Raw genomic sequence first — 24,703 nt, forward strand, 5'->3', positions numbered from 1 at the left:
CCGGGTTTTCGTGGTTTCCCCCCTTCTTTCCAGTCTCGCTTTACTTACTTCCTGCTTATTTCTAGTTTTACTAATTTCTACTAATCCCTACTAACTTATAGATTGTAAAGTACTAACCTCACTAATATACTAACATGTGAATATTACTAATGGACTAACACACACTAGTTTTGGGTTTTTGATAGTTTAGATCACTATACTAATACATTAACCAGTCTCCCCTTTTCCATGCTGCGCTGTAGCTCCGCCCCTTTTCTTTCTAGCCTGCTCTAACGCGGAGTTCTGCAATTGCCTGCACCTGTCTCTTGCTCTAACTGCACCTCTCTCTCTCTGCACGTGTTTACCTGCTTCACCCAGGCCGTCTATTATCATTGTTGTCTATGTGATTCCAGTCCGCGTTTTGTCAGTCCCCTGTCATTGAATTAGTTTTCCTAATGTTCTTCACCTGGATGTTGTTTGTTACTCCTCCCTCACTCACTTAACCCCTCCTTGATTGTTATCTTCCCCAGTGTATAAATGTCAGTCTTTTCCACCTGTTCAATGTCAGAACGTTGATCATATTCATTGTGCCGATTATTTGTAAGCCTTTGTCTATTGAGATTCCTGCGACACCCCTTTGCCCGACTTCGAGTTTGCCTGCCCCTTTTGGTTTTGTTTGCTTCTGGTTCGACCTTCGCTTTGCCTTGACTTCTCTTTTGCCTGTCCCTTTGTACCTTCGCCATTCTGATCTCCTGGTTTTTGATTTTTTGCCTGTCTTTTCACTATTCTTTTGGAAACTCGATTTGGCACCGTCCTCTCTCTGATTACCTGGCTTCGAACCTCGGACTGAATAAAGACAACGTTTTTGGATTTCCCTGGTCTGCGTGTGGGTCCTTACTCAGAACCTAACATATGTTAGCAGGTGTAATGTCAGGTGTAAAGTGGTAAATTTGGTGAAACAGTGAATATAAAATTGAACAATAATGAAGAAAAATCTAAAAATGTATTAAAAAAAATATATATATATTTTGTAATTGCTGATGTGTTATAATTACTTACTGTCCCTCAGTTTGTGGCAAGTGGCAGTGTATTGCGCAGCCAAAGCCACACATTCTCTCCTCTCTCCCAAGAGGAATGGCAGCTTCTCTACCTCTGATACTGTCTCAAATTGAGGGTAGATATCTTTTTATTTTGAAGAAGTATTGTCTTCTTGCCTCACTGTATTTTTCACATTGTGTCAAGATGCAGCTCTGTCTCCACTGCCCCCTGATCGCAGTGGGAGCACAGCCTGTCCTCTCTGGGCAGCCAGGTCTGCTGGTGTCTACCAGTCTCAATGGCCAGGCTGTGATCACTGAGTCTATATTTTGTCAATGTTCTCCTTGATTTTGTTTCTTTCACTGTGGTCAGGTAATCTGCCACAGTGTACTCTCTTTTTAGGGCCCGATAGCATTCTAATTTGCTTTGTGTTTTTGTTTGTGTGTCCCAATAGGTGATGTAATTTTCTTTATGTTTTGCTATGATTTGGTTGACTCTAATTGTATAGAGCTGTCTTGAGGCTGCTTTGCGTTAGGGGTGGTTAGTGAACTAAGCCTCAAGACTAGCTGGCTGAGGTGGCTCTTCTCTGGGCTCATCTCTTGGTATTTCAGGGCCTTGTAATGATACGACTGGGGGTCGCTGTTTTTGAGGTGATTCCAAAATTTAACTGCCCTTTTTGGATGTTAATCAATAGTGGATATTGCCCTGCATGCATTGTTTGGTACTTTTCTCTGGACATGGAGGATGTTTTTACAAAGTTCTGCATGCAGGGTTTCTATGGGGTGTTTGTTCACTGCAGCTCTAACTCTCAGCACATTAAATATCTGGTTCACGCATTTGTACCTCTTTCTGTCAGTGCTGAGGGTTCCTCCTTTGGCATCTGGCTCCTCTGAGAGATTCATTGTATAAACAGCGCCCCCTATCTCAGGAGACTGGAACACATCTGACCAGTTTAGACCACATGTGGGTTCTATCCCAACCCAGCCAAGCTGTAAACACACAAAATGAGAACACACTGAACACACAGAGACACACATATACAACACGCCGCGGTGTTGACAGTAAGCAATCCAGAACTGAAATGGGCCCTAAACATGTTCTAAACAGCCACCTCAAATGTTTTTGCACCATTGATAATGATGAAAGATTGTATTGCATAAATGTCACTATATATTGATTGTCCAACTTCCTAAATATTTTTTATTAACGATTCAATGGAATCAACCAAATTTTTTCAGATCATACAGTTATTTCCAGAAACGAAGTGTCACAATTATTGACACCCCTGGGTTCACTGAAATAATTTTTTTTTTAAATTTATTATTACATGTTTCACTTGTTTTATTATTACTACTATATTATGTATACTATGTATACTACAGCATGTATACTATGCAAAGTATGTATACTTGGCTTTTTCTGCTTCTTTTGTACTCACTCTCTGCTGCTGTAACACCCAAATTTCCCCCCCTGGGGATTAATAAAATGTCATCTTTTCTTATTTTATCTTTTCTTATCTTATCAGCAGTTTGTTCACCCTCCCCTTACAAGGATAATGACACTGAGTCTTTTTATATAATGTCTAATAAGACTGGAGAACACATTGGGAGAGATCTTAGACCCTTCCTCCATCCAGTTCTTTAATACCTCTGGGTCTTTGCTTCAGAACTGTCCTGTTCAATTAAAACTGCAGGTTTCCAATATAGTTCAAGTCTGGAGACTGTAGCCATTGCAAACTGTGGCTTAAGTGGTTAATTAATGATTTATTTGTGAATAGTAATGTGTGATTGAGGTCACTGTTTCCTGGAAGATCCACTAGCGACTTTCAGTCTGCTGGCAGAGGCAACCAGTTTTTTTGGCTAAAATGTCCTGGTACCTGGGTAGAGTTCATGATGCTATTGTCCTTAACAAGGGCCCCAGGACCAGTGGGAGCAGAACGGCCCCATAACATTAAAGATCCCCCACCGTATTTAACAGCAGGTATGTGGCTTGTTTCTGTACACACCTCCCTAAATCAACACCAAACCCATATCCTTTGTATAATATACCGGCCACTTTATTCGGTATACCTGCTTGTTAATGCAAATACCCTACTCCACCAAACAGCAAATCATGTGACTGCAACTCAATATATAAAGTATGCAGACATAGTGAAGATGTTCAGTTTTTTGTTTGAGCAAATATTGTAATGGACAGGATGTGTGATCTAAGCGACTTTGACTGTGGCATGACTGTCTGTGCCAGATGGATGGTGCCAGACGTAGTGGTTTCAGCATCACAGAAACAGCTGCCCTCCTGGGATTTTCATGCAGCACAGTCTCTAGAGTTTACAGAGAATGGTGTGATGAACAAAAAAAACACCTTGTTAATGAGAGGTCAAAGGAGAATGGGCAGACTAGTTCAAGCTCACAGAAAGGCCACAAAAGGAATAACACCTATGCTTGGCCAAAGAGCTCTAATGTCATCACTCCAGAGCACAGTAGATGAGACAATTTAGATTGTTGAAACTGTCGATTACTCCCAGTAAAACCATTTTTCCTGAAACCATTCCAAATAGCCTTTTGGCATGGAGGTAGCATCTACTTTTGGAGCATCTAAATGTAGCAATTAATAGAAACTTGGTGACGCCCCGATGCAGCCGTTCTGTAATTCTCCAACTGTGGCCACTGGATTATTCTTTGCTCCCTGAACCATCTACCTCACTGAGCATGGGGCTAAAATACACTAGTGCCCTCTACTGGACAGGTTTCACTCTACTCCAGTGGTTTTAAATTGATTAATATTTGGTCTCACAGTAGTAAGTCGTATATTTCTTTGTTTAGTTTTCGACCCATTTCCTTATTTCTGAAGGTCAACAACCATTTTCTCTTCATTTGTGAGTTTGTTGCTTTTGATGAAAAATGGATTTCATAAACAGGTTGCCTCAGTTTTAAACTCCAGTGAAGCAGCATGCAATGGAAGAGCATGACAGTTCCTTTGGCCTGGGATCAGCATAATATCTTTTATACATGCTGGTGTTGATCAGCTTCATCTCATATCTACATGCTGGTGTACATCTGTTTGATTTTATTTTGAACAATCTTTAAGGGTGCCAATAATGGTGACACCTATAAAGTCAGTATCTGAGATGCATGTATTTTGCTTGTTGGCGTATACCATATGCTAGCAACAATTTATAGCCGACTGATAGCCCTGTTATTGCGTTTCATGTAAAATTTTAAAACATTTGGCAACGTTAACTACCCATGCTTCCAGTCAGTGTTTCGACCGCACATTCACCCATAAACAATACCCCTTACATACATTTAACAAACACGAACATGCTCGTGAGAAATCTTCTTGGAAAACATCCAAAAACGACCCAAATCAATAATTCATGAACGTAGATCATTATTTCTTCTTAAGTAAGCCCAATTTTATCTCATTAAAGTCATTTTATCATGTATTCTCCATTTCTAGGTAGTTGTAATTCGATTCGAAATGGCTGCAGTACAATTTATGTTGTATTTCAATTTCAACTTCAATCCCACTCAGGCAAAACGTTAATTCGGTCAGACGTGATGGCTTTAAAAACAGACGCTTTCGTCATTTTAAGTAGAACTACATGCACAGCTACATGCTGCCATCTTATGGTTCACACAAGAAACGGCGTCTTAATGCAGCTATAACCGCAGTTCTTTTCAGTTTTTGCTACTATTAAAGTAGTTGCTGAATGTATTATCATTGAAACTTTTCGAATTCAATAGAACAGAATTAATTGGTAAGGACATGGGCACTAGGTCTTTGTTAATTGAAACTAGTCAGAGTTGGATAGCAAATATGCAAATTAATATCCTTTAAGCATCTTTTTAGCATGCTCTTGTATACGGAAGCTAATGTCTCGTTTCAAACAATAGAAGACCAACTATGGAAGCTCCATACGTGAATTAACTAACGACCACCGACTTTAACATGGCAGACATCAACTTAATTTGTCTTAATCCAAACTGTGTGAATACAGAGCAAAAATAACATTTTGACTACTAACAGGCCTGTCGTCGGCTACAATATGACACCTGCTACTGTAACAAAAACAGGTCGAACATTTTAACTGTGCGGTCTGTTTTTGTTACAGTAGCAGGTGTCATAATGTAGCCGACGACAGGCCTGTGACATCCGTCATATACAAATAGGTAAAATACCAAATAAATGCTAAAATAAACGTTAAACTTTTAAAAATGTGTTTGAAAAGGTATTTTTTGTTTTTGGTCCCAAATGGGGAATTTGAAAAAAGCATATTAGGCAACTCATCGTCTACTCCTCGGGCGCCATTTTATTTTTTTTTATTAAAAAAAAAAAAAAAGTTTTATTTCACTAAATTAAGCGTCATTGCGATCATAGCTACAGATTCCTATTTCTCCAAACACCCCTTCTCATCTATCTTCTATTCTCCCCATCCCAATCCACAACAGACTACTTACTCAGTTGTTTTATCCAATTTAATTCCTTTTTACTGCATCCTCTTTGTCCTCCGTCTTTTAAATGACGTTTGAGTTTGAAACAGTTTCACTTTCTCTTTTGACTTCATTTTTTTTTTTTTTTTTTACTTCTTTACTAGTCTGCCTCACAGGACCCAGACCATAGGCATATATACATAAGCCGCGTTTCCACTGCAAGAACTTTCCCCAGGAACTAGGAACCTTTTGAGGAACTCAGTGCGTTTCTACCGCAGGAACCAGGGTCTAAATTAAGTTCCGGGGACTTTATGTTGGGGTAAAATAATAAAGTCCCTGCTCAGGGGGTAGTACTTTCGAAAAGTACAGGAACGTTTGGGGTGGGGCGCAAGCACTGAACAATTCTGATTGGTCAAGTACTCGCAGCATTTTATTTCAACCACCATTTTTAAAAATCTGCAGCCGCAAACCGATTTATTATTTTCAAAATAATAACTTGAATTCAAACATAAATGTAAACAAAGTTGTCGTGGGATCCCACTGCCAGGTAGGCCCCATCTGTGAAGCAGAGGGTCAGGTGACTGTGTGGAATGGGTATAAACTGAAAATATTTCCAACAGAAATGGACTGTGCTCTAATGTCAGCCTTTAAAAAAATGATGACCATATAAAAATAAATTCAGAAACCACATTCATAAGATCATTAAATATGAGGCTATATTAAGAAAAAACATGTCTTCACTGAATGGAAACCTTATATAAGGAATATTACATACATTATTAAGATACATAGATATATATTACTTTATATATGCCTTCATTGCACTGTAAGTGAAATCCATTTATTTTTTAAATATATTGATTTACTTTTTGGATTTGCCTCAATGAGTTAAGTGCTTATCAACAATCTCACTTTAAAAAAGTGCGTCTGATTGTAAATTCCTGTGTAATCAACCTGTACACCTGTGGTGATGTTTTACACTAAGCGTACATAACAGTAGACTCAGTATACAACAACATTTCACTGATGTAGGGAGTATGCCAAACTGTTGAAAAATTCTTCAACTACTTTTTTCTTTCTTTCACCTCATCTGAACTGAGAAAGACATACTTCGTAATTTATTAGAGAGAACTGGATATTGTTACCAATTAAAATGGAAGTCCTGTAAAAATACACATAAACTGTCTAAATGTGAAAAACCAACTTCATACATATACATTTAGTTATAATAATACAGCCTTATTTTTAATATCAACTTTAAGACAAGCAACACGCTCGGAATTATCTCATCGCGACCCACTAAACCCAATGGGGCAGACGTTGCTTCCTAATTTCAAACTGCTTTCCTAAAGGCTATTTTGCATCCTGCGACTTGGGTTACAACTGTGAACATGTAGGGATTCCTGGACATGCTGATAGCGACCGCAATTTCTCACACAGCCCTGTTAGTTTATATTAATGTGTGTAAGGTGTGTGTGTCCTTCTCTCTGCAGGCTGTCAGGCTGTAGAGTCACACAGAGAGGCTGTGATTCTCTGGCTTCAGCTCTGTGTTCAGACCCCTCACCTGAGAGAGCTGGACCTGAGATACAATCACCCAGGAGACTCAGGAGTGAGAGCGCTGTCTGCTGCTAAACTGGACACACTCATACTGCTGTAAGTACAGAGAGTTTCCACACTGCATCTCACACACACACTCACAAAAGGATTTGGGGGTGCATGGAGGGCACTGTTCAAACCAGCGTTACCCAAGAGGGTTGGGGATCTCCAGTGGAAGGTGCTGCACAGGATCACTGCAGTAAATAAGATGTGGTTGTTGTAGTTAGGGGTTTGATCAGGGACACAGTGATGATGGAGTTTCAGTATTACAAAGCAATGGAGAACCTGAGTGTGTTTCAGAGTGTGTGTGTTATAAGGGTGTTTAATGTTCAATGGAGGGGTGGGAGCTATTTTTGCACATGGAATAGGGTGAGGGAATGGAATGTTTCCTTTGTGACAGATTTGTGTATTTTTCATATGATCGTGGTTTTGTGTTTTATTGTGTCTTTGTTTTAATTTATGTGATGCTATTGGTGTGTTGAGAGTGGAAATAAAGGATTGTTAAAATTCTAAATTCTGTTCTGCTGTTCTTACAGTGTGGACCATGGAGGATTATAACAGGACCAAACCAGGACCCAGGAAATGTAAGGCCTCCTCTCCAGGTGAAGCCAATCTGCTAATGAGAGGGGAGGAGAGTTAGGCAAGGGCAAGCACAATTCAAAATGGGAGGGGCAAGGGTAGGAGAGCGAGAGCAAGAAAGCCACTCCCAAATGAGCAAGGAGAGAGAGACACACACCCACATAGGCCAGGCTATGGCCCAGAGGCCATCACAGTGTGTGTGTGTGCACGAGTGTGTACGTAGGTGTGTGAGTGTGTGTGCATGAGTGTGAGTGTGAGAGAAAGGGTGTGTGTAAGAGTATGTGTTTGTGTGTGTGTGATGGAGTGTAAGTGAGAGAGAGTGTGTGTGTGTGTGTGTCTCTACTTTAGTGAGCAAAGGGATACTGAGGAGTCACACACTCCAAATCCAGCACAGACTGGTGTGTGTGTAGTGAAGTGTGTGTGTGTGTGTGTGTCTATGTGTGTCTGAGTATGTGAGTGTGTGATTGAGTGTGTGTGTGTATGTGTATATGAGTGTGTGTGGTGTGTGTGTGTGTGAGTGGGTATATAGATAGATAGATAGATAGATTCCTTTATTGTCATTGCACAGTGTACAACAAAAATGAACGAATATGAATGTGGTGTGTGTGTGTGTGTGTGCGTGAGTGTCTCTACTCCAGTTGGCAGAGGGACACTGAGGAGGAGTCCCACACTCTAAATCCAGCACAGAGGGGTGTGTGTTGAGTGAAGTGTGTGTGGAGTCTGTGCAGGAGGGTCAGTGTGTCAGAGTCGGAGACGCTGTAGAAGGACAGAGTGCCGGCCGGGCGGTCCACACACACTCCTACCCTGTACTCACACACTCCTCTACTATCATCATCATCATCATCATCATCATCATCACACACTCCTGCTCTGCGGTAGGGGGAGGGGGGGGCAGGTGTGTGTGTTCGGTTCTCATTGTGCCAGACAGAGTATCTGAGTTTATCAGAGTAACTGAGTTTATCAGATTAACTGTGTTTAATGCACTTTAATGACGCTGAGTTAGCGCTCTAACAGTACTGTGCATTCCACCTGACGCTGAGTTAGCGCTGCGCTAACAGTACTGTGCATTCCACCTGACAGTGCTCCAACGAGTCTGTGCTGGGAGCCTCCTTTCAGCCTATGGAGGCTAACCTGATTGTCACCTGTGGGAAGTCCCGCCAACTTCTGGACCATGGAGGGGAATGTACTCACCAAGAGGCAGGGCCTGTTTGAGGTACAAACTGAAAGATTAACTGGAGCTGTTCTCTTACCTGTAGTTTCTCACGACTCACACAGTACCGATTTTCTCTTTTCATGTTTATATCTATTTCAGCTAGAAATGCATGTCTCTGGAAGAAAAGTATAAATTAGTTTGGATGCATTCAGGTTTTAAGCACATGCACCAAATTAGTATAGCTATGCAAGCCATTATTATAGATACTCAGTGTGTGCAAGCACAGGCTTGCGCTGACAGATCCGTGGTTTCTTAATGAGGTGGAAGCGCCTGACTGGCCATTAGGCCTGCCTCCAGAACCACTTTAGACTGAGTGACAGGCGCTTGAGCATGCCCAGTAACTTATTCCATTACGGAGCGTCGCGGGGGCTGCCTCCTGATTGGTCCTTGCTCTCGCTTCCCAGAAACACGAGAAGCCCAAGTACGTGCTGTGCGTCGCCTTCGCCGAGAACGGAGACGCCATCACCGGAGATTCCAGCGGGAATATCTACATCTGGGGGAAAGGTCAGATTAGTCCCAATTAGCGCCAGTGGTTACTTATGCTGTTCATTGTGGTTGCTAAGTGGTTGTTAAGGCAAAAGCCAGTAATCATTGATTGCAGACCCCAGTTTTTTAGGAATGTTCAAAACATTAATATTTATTGGAATAATGTGCTTGCATCACTTGGTCAATCAATAGGAAAAATGTAAATTTAATGTTTTCTCTTACTAAATATGCTATGAATATTGACTTTAACTAGTCACACTGTGACTAGTTAAAGTTGAGCTATCGTGTAGAACATGTTCTGTGGAGGACGTCTTATATTGTGCATTTTTAGATGAATTGACCTCATCATTTTATGAAATAGATTAGTCCAGCAGTGACACGTTATCTTGTGTTGACCAGTAGAGGATCAGGCTTTTACAGATCATTTATTAAAGGATGTTTAAGGTTAAGAGCTGTACTGATTACAGAGGTGATGGCAGGTCTCTTGTGATGAGCTGTCCCTGCCCATACCTGCTCTACCCCTTACCTGCCCCTTTCTGAGCCAGAGAAAGCATGCCTGTTAGCTGCAGGATGAGCGTGATGATGTCAGCACATAAAGGGCGGGGTGAAGCGTGATGATGTCAGCACATAAAGGGCGGTGTGAAGCGTGATGATGTCAGCACATAAAGGGCGGGGTGAAGCGTGATGATGTCAGCACATAAAGGGAGGGGTGAAGCGTGATGATGTCAGCACATAAAGGGCGGGGTGAAGCGTGATTATGTCAGAACATAAAGGGCGGTGTGAAGCGTGATGATGTCAGCACATAAAGGGCGGGGTGAAGCGTGATTATGTCAGAACATAAAGGGCGGGGTGAAGCGTGATGATGTCAGCACATAAAGGGCGGGGTGAAGTGTGATGATGTCAGCACATAAAGGGCTAGGTGAAGCGTGATGATGTCAGCACATAAAGGGCAGGGTGAAGCGTGATGATGTCAGCACATAAAGGGCGGGGTGAAGCATGATGATGTCAGCACATAAAGGGCGGGGTGAAGCGTGATGATGTCAGCACATAAAGGGTAGGGTGAAGTGTGATGATGTCAGCACATAAAGGGCGGGGTGAAGCGTGATGATGTCAGCACATAAAGGGCAGGGTGAAGCGTGATGATGTCAGCACATAAAGGGCGGGGTGAAGCGTGATGATGTCAGCACATAAAGGGCGGTGTGATTGACAGGTGGGAGCCGGATCAGCCAGGTGGTGGGGGGGCCACGAGGGTGGGATCTTCTCCCTCTGCGTGCTGAAGGACGGGACGCTGGTGTTGGGGGGAGGGAAGGACCGACGCGTGGTGCTGTGGGACCACAACTACCACAAGAAGAGCGAGCTTGAGGTGAGAGGACCAGGCTTCAAGGGCAAAGAGGCTCCTCATGAGAAAAAACTACATTCTAAAGGCTGGAATCTTACTTCTAGTGCCAGAGTTGTGCGGGGTTGTGTGTTTACCCTGCAGGATCAAACGATTGAGAACACAAAGGATTCTCTTATACCGATGGATGGATACATAATATTCTGTATGTGTACACAGTATGAACGTGGACATTTGCATTTTTAGTATGCAGTATTATTCAGTGGTGCTGCTCAGTTTCCAGGTTCCTGTTCACCACTGTTTCTGTGAAGTAAATATTCCTCACACGTAGTATCCAGGGCCACTCATAATATAAAAATCATTGGTAAACTGCATTATAAAATGTAAATTTAGGTTATTTGCTTTACATTCAGCAGGAATACTTGAATACGAAGACAAATGAACTATAATTTATGAGATGGATGTACCAGTCATTCAGACTGTGTTCAGAAATACAGCTGGATATAGAGTAGTCAACCCCCCCCCCCCCCCCCCAAAAGGAACAGCCTTGGATAACTTTCAGCTTTGGGCCAAGAGGTTAGCTTTAGAGCCTGGCGTTGGAATAGCTGGGCCACCACAGGCTGGTTGATTAAAGGGTAACACCCCTTAACAGCATCTAGTCTCCAGGTTTTTCATTAAATTAAGCAGAAATTGTTGTTAGTATGGCTGCAAATTTGACAAATTGACCACTCCTGATGGAAACATCCAAAGTCACACCGGAAAATTGCTTCTGTGATGTATGTGTTTTGTGTTCTTTTAGGACTTATTTCTACCTTTGTTTTCAATAAAATGATTACTGTACGTTGTTTACTAACATTGTGAATCATAAAATAGGACTTCTTCCATTTGGCTGGTGTATTTCATTTTTTAAATATCTGGTGCTTGCCCTTTAAGACCGTGGGGTTCATTTCATTAAAGAACAGCAAACTGCCCCAGGTGCCCCTGCACCTGTACTGTGCGTGTGGAGCACAGGGTCCTGCCAGACCGGGTCTGCGATAGTTCAGAGTGAACAAGCTCCGCCCCTTCTCCTCCCTCCCCCTCCTCTCCCCTCTCATCCCCTCATCTCTCCTCTCCTCCCCCTCCCCTCGTCTCTCCTCTCCTCCTCTCTGTTCTCCTCCCTCTCCCTCCTCTCTCCTCTCCTCCCCTCGTCTCTCCTCCCCTCCTCTCCCCTCTCCTCCCCTCGCTCCTCTCCTCCTCTCCCCTCTCCTCCCCTCGTCTCTCCTCTCCTCCCCCTCCCCTCTCCTCCCCTCGCTCCTCTCCCTCCCTCTCCCTCCCTCTCCCCTGCAGGTGTCTGAGATGTTCGGGCCGGTTCGCTGCCTGGCCGAGGGGAAGCAGGACGGGCTGTTTGTGGGGACCACCCGAAACGCCATCCTGCAGGGCTCCTTCTCCGGGGAGCTCAGACCAGTCGTGCAGGTAGATAAGGCCTGGAGTGAGACCGCTCTCAGCCCGAACACTGCATCAGGGGCACGTTTACAGAGAGGTCCACACCCACAACTCTGCCACCCATTCAGAGAAGTCCATCTACTGTAGATACGCACACATACACACACATATGCACACACACCCAGGTTAAAACGTATTTGTTATATAACAATATATGAACCTATCAGTATTAGTAATGAACACAGATGATATTGTGTACAGTACCACTCTTAATTTATGACAGGTAGAGACATACTGGGCTTCCTCCCCTATTGCGATATCCTCTTCCCCCAGAAGAAGTTTTCATTTATTTGGTTCTGATAGGTATTCATATAGATTAATTTGTGCAGTGAATTTGGGAAAATATTGGTTACTGATTGAGAGGTACTTGGGGCAGGAAAGCAGGAAGAGGGCTTTTGTCTCCACCTGCCAGATTGCAGTGAGCACACAGCCTGTTCTCTTTTGCCAGCCAGGTCTTTTTGTGGCAGCCAATTTCACTGGCAAGGCTGTGGTCACTGAGTCTGTACATTGTTAATGTGCGCCTTTGTTTTTTGGTTTTTAACTCTAGTAAGTTATTCTGACTGGGAATAATCTCGGCCTAGAGCACAGTAAATTTCCAGTTTATTGTTTAAATTAGTTTCTTCGTGCCAATTCTCAATGTGCAGGTTTTTGTTGGTCTCGTCAAACTTTCTAAATGCAGTGGGTGTTGTATTTTGTTGTGTATTTTGTAAAAAAAAAAAAAAAAATTTTATGGCCAGTTGGTAACAGTGTGACTCAGCCTAATTCAAATGAACCCAGAATCTCTCTCCCTCCCTCCCTCCCTCCCTCTCTCTCTCTCTCTCTTTCTCTCTCTCCCTCCCTCCGTCTCGCTCTCTCTCTCTCTCTTTCTTTCTCTCTCTCTCTCTCTCTCTCTCTCTCTCTCTCTCGCGGAACATGGCCACACAGATGAGCTGTGGGGCCTGGACTCCCACCCCACCCTGGAGCAGTTTGTGACCTGCGGCCAGGACAAGCTCGTCCACCTGTGGGACTCCACCTCTCACCAGCCCTTGTGGAGCAAGTACATAGAGGCGTGTACACCCTCCCCCCCTCCTCCTCCAGGCCTTCATTTCCCTGTTCGGTGTCATATTTCAGAAAGGGGGGTGAGGGGGACCAAAATGGGCTACACACCATGTCCAGAAAGGACTGCGCAAGCCACTCAGATGCCACCTCACCATAAACCTTTCATATGTGTGAACGGTCAAGGTTATAAAAAAAAATAGAGGTTTTGATAAATGTTTAACCTGGATTTGCTGCCATGAGTTAAGTAATCATTAGCCAGCTTCAGAACTGAGGCGGGGATTGGCAAATTCTTAGCTGTACTCCAGTGGTCAGACTGGCTTCAGTGTGTAACAGTTTTTTGCTGAATGAGGAAGTAGACTGAAACATTTGAAGTTTAAATGAAAAAACATTGACTGATCAAAAAGTGGGAAAAAATCTATTTTTTCAGTAGCCATGATGACAGTAAGCTTGATTGTAAACTGCTGTTATCAGTGTTCTACGCATTAGTCATGGTGTTTGCACAAGGCTCAACTAATCAAACTCTGAATGAAGCCATGTCCTGCTCTGCGCATTCTGATTCTCCTGCTCTTTCCTTGATGATTGTTTGGCAGGATCCTGCACGATCTGCTGGTTTCCATCCCAACGGAGCTGTTGTTGCTGTGGGAACCATGACAGGAAGGTAGCGACAGAAAAATCTTTTCTGCGTTATGATTCAGTAGAGTTCCTGTGAGATCCGATGAGGAGCCAAAGAAATGTGGCCAATCATAAAAGTGCCACACATGCAGTTAGTCAGCACACATGCAGTAGCACACAGACAGTAGTCAGCACACAGACAGTAGTCAGCACACATGCAGTAGCACACATGCAGTAGTCAGCACACATGCAGTAGCACATATGCAGTGCCACACATGCAGTAGCACACATGCAGTGGTCAGCACACATGCAGTAGTCAGCACACATGCAGTGCTACACATGCAGTAGTCAGCACACATGCAGTAGTACACAGACAGTAGTCAGCACACATGCAGTGCTACACATGCAGTAGTCAGCACACATGCAGTGCTACACATGCAGTAGTCAGCACACATGCAGTGCTACACATGCAGTAGTCAGCACACATGCAGTAGCACACAGACAGTAGTCAGCACACATGCAGTAGCACACATGCAGTAGTCAGCACACATGCAGTAGCACATATGCAGTAGTCAGCACACATGCTGTGCCACACATGCAGTAGTCAGCACACAGACAGTAGCACACATGCAGTAGCACACAGACAGTAGTCAGCACACAGACAGTATTGAAATATTGCTGCAACACTGTGGTTTCATTCATATACTGTGAGAGCCATGCAGGAATTGGGAGAAAGCTTTATCTGGATTTCCAGCGAGTCAGATGTTCTGTAACATTTGGGGTGTCCTTTGTTTACTCTCTCGAAGATGTTGAGTATTCATTCCTAGATGGAATTACTCAAGTAAAAGAATATTCTCAGGACATGTGCTGTATTTGTTAGGGGGCATTCAGTCTTCCATAGTATTGTTCCATTTGATGAATGGTTCTTTCTCCTGAACAGACTCCAGAATCCTCTGGAAACAGCAAACAAATGTCAGTTTGCGATCCTAGAAGGCCGCAGTGCAGCTGAAACTTTCTAACTCACTTTAAACTGTCCTGGAAAGGGGGAGAATTGTTCAGATTTGTCATTCAAATTTCCCTTCGAAGACCCTGTGCAATCACCCTTTTTCTTACATTTTAACAATTCAATAAGCTGCAAGATAAAGATGTGTACTTCATTTTCACAAGCTGCAAAATAATAAAACTATATAAAGTATGCCGTTTGTACAAACAAGAGCCATAGGTCTGATATGGCGTAGCCAATCTGTATGTATATTCCAGTGGTGTCAAACTCGTGCCATGGAGGGCCGTGTGTATGCAGGTTTTCATTCCAGCCTCAGATCTTGATTATATAATTAGTTAAATTATTTGCTGAATTAGGGATGCAGGTTTGTGCAAAATGGTGACCCGACGTCTATGGTGACCCGCATTGTCTAAATAAAAATTTTCTTATATTCTGTGCTTCAATGCAGTTAAACGCATATGGCTGAATGTGTAATTGGACTCAATTAAGGCAGCATTAATTGGTTGGAATGAAAACCTGCATACACACGGCCCTCCATGGCACAAGTTTGACACCACTGGTATATTCACTTCCAGTTCACTTCTGATTGGCAGCCCTCTAAACAGTATAACTGCTGATTGGCTAAAATGAAAATTTTTCTTACACGAAATGACCAGTACAAAATGCTGTTGTAATGGGCAGGGTGAGAGCTGTTTCTTTCAGGGTAAAAAAAACAACTGAATGAAGTCATAACTGAATAAAATAGGCTTAAAACCACAATATTTGTTTTCTTGGGTTCAACAGCTGCGAAAGAATGATTTTGATTGCACAGGGTCTTTTATGAGCGGCAGTCTTTCCAGTCCTGAGGTAGTGATGTGGTTCTGACTTGCCTGTCTCCCTGGTTCTGACCCGCCTGTCTCCCTGGTTCTGACCCGCATGTCTCTCTGGTTCTGACCCGCCTGTCTCTCTGGTTCTGACCCGTCTATCTCTCTGGTTCTGACCCGCCTGTCTCTCTGGTTCTGGCCTGCCTGTCTCCCTGGTTCTGACCTGCCTGTCTCTCTGGTTCTGACCCTTCTGTCTCCCTGGTTCTGACCCGCCTGTCTCTCTGGTTCTGACCCGTCTGTCTCTCTGCCCCTTCCAGGTGGCTGGTGTTGGATACCAACACCAGGGACCTGGTCTCGACGCACACTGACGGCAGCGAGATCATCTCCATCATTAAATTCTCACCAGGTGTGTGCAGCGAAGAGCACCAGCACCACAGAGAAGCACAACAGACACGTTTAGAGGCAGCAGTGTCATAAGTGCTTGACTCAGTTTCACATATCAGAGATCTGCTCTAGCAGTCTTTCTCAGTTCAGAGGAGGTGAAAGAAAGAAAAAAGTAGTTGAAGAATTTTCAACAGTTTGGCATACTCCCTACATCAGTGAAATGTTGTTGTATACTGAGTCTACTGTTATGTACGCTTAGTGTAAAACATCACCACAGGTGTACGGGTTGATTACACAGGAATTTACAATCAGACGCACTTTTTTAAAGTGAGATTATTGATAAGCACTTAACTCATTGAGGCAAAACCAAAAAGTAAGTCAATATCTTTAAAATATAAATGGATTTCACTTACAGTGCAATGAAGGCATATATAAAGTAATATATATCTATATATCTTAATAATGTATGTAATATTCCTTATATAAGGCTTCCATTCAGTGAAGACATGTTTTTTCTTCATATAGCCTCATATTTAATTATCTTATGAATGTGGTTTCTGAATTAATTTTTATATGGGCATCATTTCTATAAAGGCTGACATTAGAGCACAGTCCATTTGTGTTGGAAATATTTTCAGTGTATACCCATTATGCACAGTCACCTGATCCTCTGCTTCACAGATGGGGCCTACCTGGCAGTGGGATCCCACGACAACTTTGTTTACGTCTATGCTGTGACAGAGAATGGCAGGAAGTACAGCCGTGCCGGGAAATGCACGGTGGGTAAAATGCACTGCTTCATGGGATTTGTAGTCTTTTTTTTTTTGTTCATTTATTAGTCTTGCAAATAGATATATCACATTTCAAAAACAAATGACTTCAGTTTTCTACATGCATCAGTCTATATCTGTACACATTCATATCATGAATAAACAAGATGTTAATATTGTGTTATTTCTCACAGTCCCAATTGCAAAAGAATGTAGCAGTTGAAATAGTTAAAGGGAATAACACAGCCTCATTAATGCTTGACTTTGTTTCTGCTTAATTTTACTTCACAGGGCCACTCCAGTTTTGTGACCCACTTGGACTGGTCTGCTGACAGCCAGTACATCGTCACCAACTCAGGAGACTACGAGATCTTATTCTGTGAGCCTTTTTCTTAGAGAGTCGCAGTCTGGTCAGAGAGCTGGTCACAGTCCACACACTGCTGCTCACGCCCCCGTTCTTTCCCCGCTCCACAGGGGAAGCCGCGAGTGGCAAACACCTGACCAGTGCAGACGCTGTGCGGAACCTGGAGTGGGCCACCTCCACCTGCGTGCTGAGCTTTAGTGTGTTCGGTGAGTGGGTGCTCACCCCCCTGGGGCTGCTTTAGCGTGTTCGGTGAGTGGGTGCTCACCCCTGGGGCTGCTTAAGTGTGTTCGGTGAGTGGGTGCTCACCCCCCTGGGGCTGCTTTAGTGTGTTTGGTGAGTGGGTGCTCACCCCCCTGGGGCTGCTTTAGTGTGTTCGGTGAGTGGGTGCTCACCCCTGGGGCTGCTTTAGTGTGTTCGGTGAGTGGGTGTTCACCCCCCTGGGGCTGCTTTAGTGTGTTCGGTGAGTGGGTGCTCACCCCCCTGGGGCTGCTTTAGTGTGTTCGGTGAGTGGGTGCTCACCCCTGGGGCTGCTTTAGTATGTTTGGTGAGTGGGTGCTCACCCCCCTGGGGCTGCTTTAGTGTGTTCGGTGAGTGGGTGCTCACCCCTGGGGCTGCTTTAGTATGTTTGGTGAGTGGGTGCTCACCCCCCTGGGGCTGCTTTAGTGTGTTTGGTGAGTGGGTGCTCACCCCCCTGGGGCTGCTTTAGCGTGTTCGGCGAGTGGGTGTTCCCCCCTGGGGCTGCTTTAGTGTGTTCGGTGAGTGGGTGCTCACCCCCCTGGGGCTGCTTTAGTGTATTCGGTGAGTGTCAGTTCTGGTTTAGTTCTGTCAGTTGAAAAGGGGTGCATTGGTGGAAATTGAGGAAAAAAGTAAATTACCCAAGCTTGTCAGGAAGCATTTTTAATATGTGGAACAACCTGCCAGGTCATGTAGTAGAGGCACAGACCCTCAGGGGTCTGTGTGCAGGTCTGATGCAGCATTTGATAATTTAGTTTGTGACTGGTTAGCACTAGATACTCTCTCATTTGTAGGTAAATGCTACAGATGAGCTGAATGGTCTGTTCTCATCATGATGTGTCACGGGGAAACTCAGGGCCCGCACATCGGGCGACACGGGGAAATTCAGGGCCCGCACATCGGGCGACACGGGGAAATTCAGGGCCCGCACATCGGGCGACACGGGGAAATTCAGGGCCCGCACATCGGGCGACACGGGGAAATTCAGGGCCCGCACTCGGGCGACACGGGGAAATTCAGGGCCCGCACTCGGGCGACACGGGGAAATTCAGGGCCCGCACTCGGGCGACACGGGGAAATTCAGGGCCCGCACTCGGGCGACAGGGGGACTCACGAAACCAGGGGAACTCAGACAGGGGCAAGGCAGACATACAGGACTGGACTGGAGCGAGGTAGACACAGGACTGGACTGGGGCCAGGTAGACAAAGGACAGCAACGAGACGGGGCACGACAACACTGGACTGGGTAGGGCAAGACTGAGAGGGAAACAACGGACTGACAGACACCGGCACAATAGGGAGACCTACAAAGACAGACACAGGGACAAGCAGGTGGGGAGGCACACGGCGACACCGACGGACACACAAAGGGACAGGCAGACAGGGAAGGTGAGGGGGGAGCCCAACAACTGACATAGGGACAGACACACAGGCAAACAAGACAAAACACACGCGGAACGGCACACAGACAGACAGGCAGACAGGCGGGCAAACACGTTGGCCGATGGGCTGACGGCCTGGGGGGCAGACAAACAGGCCAACAAACTGGCTGACACACATATGGGTAGACCAACAGACAAACAGGCGGGCAGACAATTAGACAGGGGGGCCGGGGAACACACGGACACACGGTTGGGAGGACGAACACCAAAGGGAGAATGGACACCAGGGGGAGCGACGAGACCGGGGGAGGGACGACCACTGGGGGGAGCGACGAGACCGGGGGAGGGACGACCACTGGGGGGAGCGACGAGACCGGGGGAGGGACGACCACTGGGGGGAGCGAAGACACCAGGGGAAGGACGAACACTAGAGGACGAGGGAACACTAGAGGACGAGGGAACACTGGAGGACGAGGGAACACTGGAGGACGGGGGCGCCGGAGCTACAGGGGGCGCCGGAGCTACAGGGGGCGCCGGAGCTCCGGGCAGGGCAGGAGACAGGGTCACAGACCCCAGCTGCAGGGAACCCGGCTGGGCCGGAGACAGGGACACAGACCCCAGCCGTAGGGAACCCAGCTGGGCAGGAGAACTCTCCTGGGCGCGGGACGAAGCGTGAGGCTTCTCCTGGGCGCGGGACGAATCGTGAGGCTTCTCCTGGGCGCGGGACGAATCGTGAGGCTTCTCCTGGGCGCGGGGCGAAGCAGGAAACTGCTCCCGGGGAGCAGGCGGCGCTGAACCGAGCAGGCGGCGCTGGCCCCTGCTGGGAGACAGGCAGGGCAGGGGGCTTCTCTGGGACACGGGGCCGAGCAGGCAGCTCCTGCGGAGGGACGGCGGACCGAGCAGGCAGCTCCTGCGGAGGGACGGCGGACCGAGCAGGCAGCTCCTGCGGAGGGACGGCCAGGGCGGGCGGCTCCCGCGGGACGGCGGGCTCCGGTTCGCTGGGCTGTGAGTACCTCTCCGCCAGAGGGGGCATATCTGCAACCCCCCGGAGGTACTCCTCCCAGTGCAGGGCCGTCGCGAACAGTATTTCGAAGTCCCCGCACTTGTCCACGCCCGAATACATGAGCCCGCCGTGGAGGGGGTCCCTCATGTTGTCTTTAAACAGCTGGCACACGATTGACTGGGGCAGGTTGGCCTTAGCGGCCACGGCGCGGAACTCCCCCACGTAGTCCAGGAATGGGCGTGACCCCTGGCACGTATCAAACAGTTTGTCCGCCCACTGACTACTGGACAGGGGAGCCTGCCCAACGGCAGGACCAGGGCCGGAAGCCTCCCCAGCCACCACCGGCTTGCTCCACACTGGAGGCATGGCCAGCAAACAACAAAAAACCCCGAGGAGAGAAAAAGGGGGGAACAAAAAACTCTGCTGGGTCCAGTTCTGGCTGGATCCTTCTGTCAGGGTGGGTGCGGGGATGGACCCAAGCGCAGAGTAAAAAGCCAAAAGTCAAAAATGGGGAAAACCAAAAGACTTTAATAACGGAACAGGGAACACAGGGAACCGAACGCCTCGCAGGGCGACTAAGAAAAACACAAAGAAAAACCTAACAAAACACGGGAAAACAAAAATACAACACTTCTGAAAAACGGGGAACAGGGCAGGCAGGCAGGCAGGCAGGTAGCAAAAACACACAGGTATCAGGCAGGAGCAGGAACAAAGGGTACAGAAACAAAAGGATCCAGCGCCTGAGTGAGGGAGAGGGAGACTTAAATAGGGGCGACGCAGACGAGACACAGGAGGGCACAATGAGCAATCAAGCACAGAGAGGGAGGGGAAACACGAGACAATTGGAAACTAATAAATGGATAATGCGAACCAATAAAACAATTAACAGAACAGAAAACCGAGGTGCCGCCATCTGGCGGCCCAACAGAGAAACAACACAGGGGGAAGACACAGAACCCTGACACAGCCCTTTGGCAGAAAAGGTAGCTGTTAAAATGTTATTCTCATAGTAAATAAATTTTTATAGATTTAAGCTGATAATTTCCCAAATGTTGTATATAAATAGGATGTACATAGCCATCTTGTTTTTATATTACAGTTTTTCTCAATTGTTTAAACACGTTGTAGCAAGTCGAGTGCTACCGCTCGTTTGAGAGAGGAGAGAGACATGTTAAGTTTTCAGGACGCGACTGCGTCTTGTTTTATTTTCGGCCGCCACGCGGCTTTCTGGTCACAATACACAATAACAGCGTTTTGGTTTCACAATTCACGGCTGACAGCCCGTCAGCTCTCCTTCCGTCTCCCGTTCTCCCGCTTCTCTCTCTGTCGAGCAGCTTTTAAACGTCCAGGCTCACTGTCGAGGTAATCAGCACATTGTCAATCAATCACACAATTAACTATCAGTGCTGATTAATAAACCCCAACAGCCGTGGCGCAGAGTTCCGAGAGCCGCCCCGCCCACTCTCTCTCTCTGCAGCCAACGCAAAACCACGCCCACCCTACCACACACGTTTTCTGAAACTATAGCTCAGTTTCTCAAAACTCTAAACACAAAGCACAGCAACAGTTAATCTTTTGCCAAAACTACACAAATCTCTTGCAAAATGCATTCATGCATTCAAAACCATGTTCTCTCTTCTCAAAACGTACTTTTTCCATCAAAATGATTCACACAGGCTTCATATGAATAGGTCTTATTGAGCATTGATTTCACACTGTGCGATAAATTTAAAAACACAACCATCAAAATATTATATATATGTTTTGGCCTCATGAGGTCATGTTACGTGTTCAAGTGTATAAAATTGTGTAAAAATTACTTATTTTTATCCTTTTTCTTTTCAAGGGGTCCCAGAATTGGCTGCAATACCCAAAATCTCTTTCGCTGCATCCACCACCATCCTGATTCCCTCTGATTTTGTTTCTGTCTCGCTTGCACAGTTAATCACCATCGCAATAAATGCCAGAAACCTTCTTCTATTCAAATGCATGATTTATTTGTCACATCTCCCTTGATCTTTTCCCTCTATTCCAGTTCTATTCTGCTCCTTCCTCTCAGTTCTCGCTTCTGCCCTCACTCTCTTCGTTGCTTCTGCATGTTATTTTATTCTGCACTCGTGTTCTTTCCACCTCACTTTCCCTCTTCCTTCTTTCACACTGCTTTTCTCCTGCTGCATGATTTCCCCCACAGTGAAAGCATATTGCCTGTTCTTTAGACACCGTACAATCAGAACACCCATCTTTCCCACACCTTCTACACCTGTGATCCTTTTTCCTACACACTGCTGCCAGGTGTTCATAATCCTGACACCAATAGCACGTCAGTGGAACCCTCTCATATTCCTTCACCCTGTAACAAACATAATCTAAATAGACTCTTTCTGGTAATTCTCTCTCAAATTCTAAAAGTACTGATCCATGTTCTTGTTCTTTTCCCTCCCGATTGCTTTTCATCCGCTTTGCCCCTAAAACTCCTTCTACCTCCAAAAAACAATCGGCGTCTAACGACAATGAGACCCCACTAATAACACCTTTCCGTAGCGCTCTTTCTCTCATTAAAAAACAAACTACTTTTGTCGATTCAAGTCTTTTTATTTTAAGAGCCTTGTCCCTCAGTCTTTTCAACTGACACTACATGATTACAATTAACCCCCTGGTTACCCTCACTGCTCTTACTTCTCCAATCTCCTTCTTTATGAGTTTCCCTATTTCATGGGCTTCATTAAAAATGCCATTTGCTTCTCATCGATAACCCGGGCCTCACATCCACCTTTATTCCAATTACATATTTATAATCCTTAACTTCATTTTCAATTCCTTTTTTTCTTTTCTTATTTCCTCCTTCCACCACTTCACACTCCATTTCTTAAAGTCACTTCATCTGTGATCGAAATTTGATTTTCAACAAACGTATAATTCAAAATCATAGACCAAAACAATCCGTCCTCACATGCAACCTGGTTCAAACCTCGAGAAGAATCCCGCCATTTATTGGTTACTAACCCAGCACCTGAGTCAGGGAAACAAAGAACTTAAATAGACAAGATGGTAACAAGACACAAGAGGACACAATGCACAATCACATCAGAGAGGGAGGGGATAACAAGACACAACCAAAAAACAATAATTGAATAATAGAAAACAATAATACAATTAAACACAGGGAAAAGCAATGAGGGAGAACGAACAGAACTACAAAACTTAAGTGCCGCCATCTGGAGGCCCAAAAAGGAAAAGCAGAAACAGAACACGGAACCATGACTTGAAGCCCAATGATTGACTCTGAGGTTTGACTCTGGGTCTGGATTTACCCACATTAGTGTTTATGTGTGGCTCCCTAGAGAGAAATAAGAGCACTGATGTGTAATGTGTAATCCTGAAATCACACACGGTAAAATAATCTGTGTGATGATAAAAAAAAGCCGGGTTCGAGTGCTGGGTTTGCGTCCTCTCTGCATGGAGCTAGCATGTGCTTTCACTTGTGCTGGTTTCCTGTGTCCATATAGTCCTAATAAAGAAAGAATTACACAATTCAGTCTATAGATACAAAGCCAACACTGAATCTATAATTTTACACAACATAAAGGGTCCCTTCAGAATAAGAAACATCAGTGTCCATGTTCTTGCTCACAAGTGAAAACATGCAACCATTTATGATGCCTGCAACAACAACAATTTGATGATACTCGTAGTGCAACAGTAATGCCCAAAAAGCCAAACTTCATGCCGGCCAGAGAAAGCTTGTGTAATCCATTTATTGAAGTTATTATTGAAGTTATTACAAGGCTAGCTCTCAGAACTCTGCAAAATTATTACTGATGCTTAATTTACTTGTCATGCAGATTCTATTATATTTGCCATAGCCCAAACATGAGATTCCGGTTCAAACGGTTCAAACAGTTTTCCCCAATCGTTTAAACGTTTCCTGAAACTATAGCTCAATTTCTCAAAACTCTAAACACAAAACTGAAAAGAGTTAACCATTTTGGCAAAACTCCACAAATCTCTTGCAAAATGAAACACTGCACTCAAAACCATGTTCTCTCTTCTCAAAACTGATTCTTTCCACCAAAACAATACACACAGCTATCATATGAATATCTCTTACAGAGCATCAATTAAACACTGGTGTGATAAATTTTAAACACTACCATCAAAATACTGTTTATATATGTTTTGGCTTCATGAGGCCATGTTACAAATTCAAATGTATAAAATTGTGTAGAAACTGTTTACTTTTTTCTCATTTTATACAGTTTTTCTCAATTGTTTAAACACGTTTTCTGAAACTATAGCTCAATTTCTCGAAACTCTACACACAAAGCACAGCAACAGTTAACCTTTTGCCAAAACTACACAAATCTCTTGCAAAATGCATTCATGCGTTCAAAACCATGTTCTCTCTTCTCAAGACTTTTTCCATCAAAATGATTCACACAGGCCTCATATGAATAGATCTTATTGAGCATTGATTTCACACTGGTGCGATACATTTAAAAACACAACCATCAAAATACTGTATATATGTTTTAGCCTCATGAGGTCATGTTACATATTCAAGTGTATAAAATTGTGTAAAAATTACTTCTTTTTTATCCTTTTTTGAAGTTTTTGTTTTCTTTTCGAGGGGTCCCAAAATTGGCTGCAATTTTACAGTAAATATAAAGACTGTTGCCATGATACAATACAGTAAATATATCATCATGTAAATAGTGCATTTGCTAGGTAAACCTAATTCTAATTCAATACAGTACAGCAAAGTGTGTGAACCGTTATCACTTTGAGTGTTGTTGTTATCGTGTCAGTCTGGACAATGGATGTAATGATCTGTTGTCATATATGAAATCAATGAACAAATTCAAAAAGGTAACAAAGCAAATCTTTATTTGTTACTGTAAAATAAATCTTTGTTCAGCAGACTGCAAAAATAAAAGTCGTAGTTTGTAGGCCTGCTGTAAAAAAAACAAAAAA

General features: G+C 44.6%; 1 protein-coding gene and 1 long non-coding RNA gene across 2 annotated transcripts in view; one reads left to right on the plus strand and one right to left on the minus strand.

The window, feature by feature from the left end:
* Nucleotides 1-5,620, minus strand: part of LOC118209725 (NACHT, LRR and PYD domains-containing protein 12-like) — a gene marked incomplete at its 3' end in the record, with an annotated part of 29,078 nt that extends 23,458 nt beyond the window's left edge. Inside the window, exons 1-2 of the mRNA XM_035385295.1 lie at nucleotides 5,475-5,620; nucleotides 1,858-2,003 (exon numbers count right to left, since the gene is read on the minus strand). Coding sequence (XP_035241186.1) covers nucleotides 1,858-1,916 — 59 coding nt within the window. The remainder of the gene's footprint in view (nucleotides 1-1,857; nucleotides 2,004-5,474) is intronic.
* Nucleotides 5,621-8,759: 3,139 nt separating this feature from the next.
* LOC118209732 lies at nucleotides 8,760-10,570 on the plus strand. Its single transcript, XR_004761755.1, has 3 exons — nucleotides 8,760-8,835; nucleotides 9,240-9,339; nucleotides 10,532-10,570. It is a non-coding gene; the product is annotated as an uncharacterized LOC118209732 (long non-coding RNA).
* Nucleotides 10,571-24,703: the final 14,133 nt, after the last annotated feature.

Source organism: Anguilla anguilla, chromosome 12, assembly GCF_013347855.1.
Source record: "Anguilla anguilla isolate fAngAng1 chromosome 12, fAngAng1.pri, whole genome shotgun sequence".
Classification (NCBI taxonomy): Eukaryota; Metazoa; Chordata; class Actinopteri; order Anguilliformes; family Anguillidae; genus Anguilla; species Anguilla anguilla.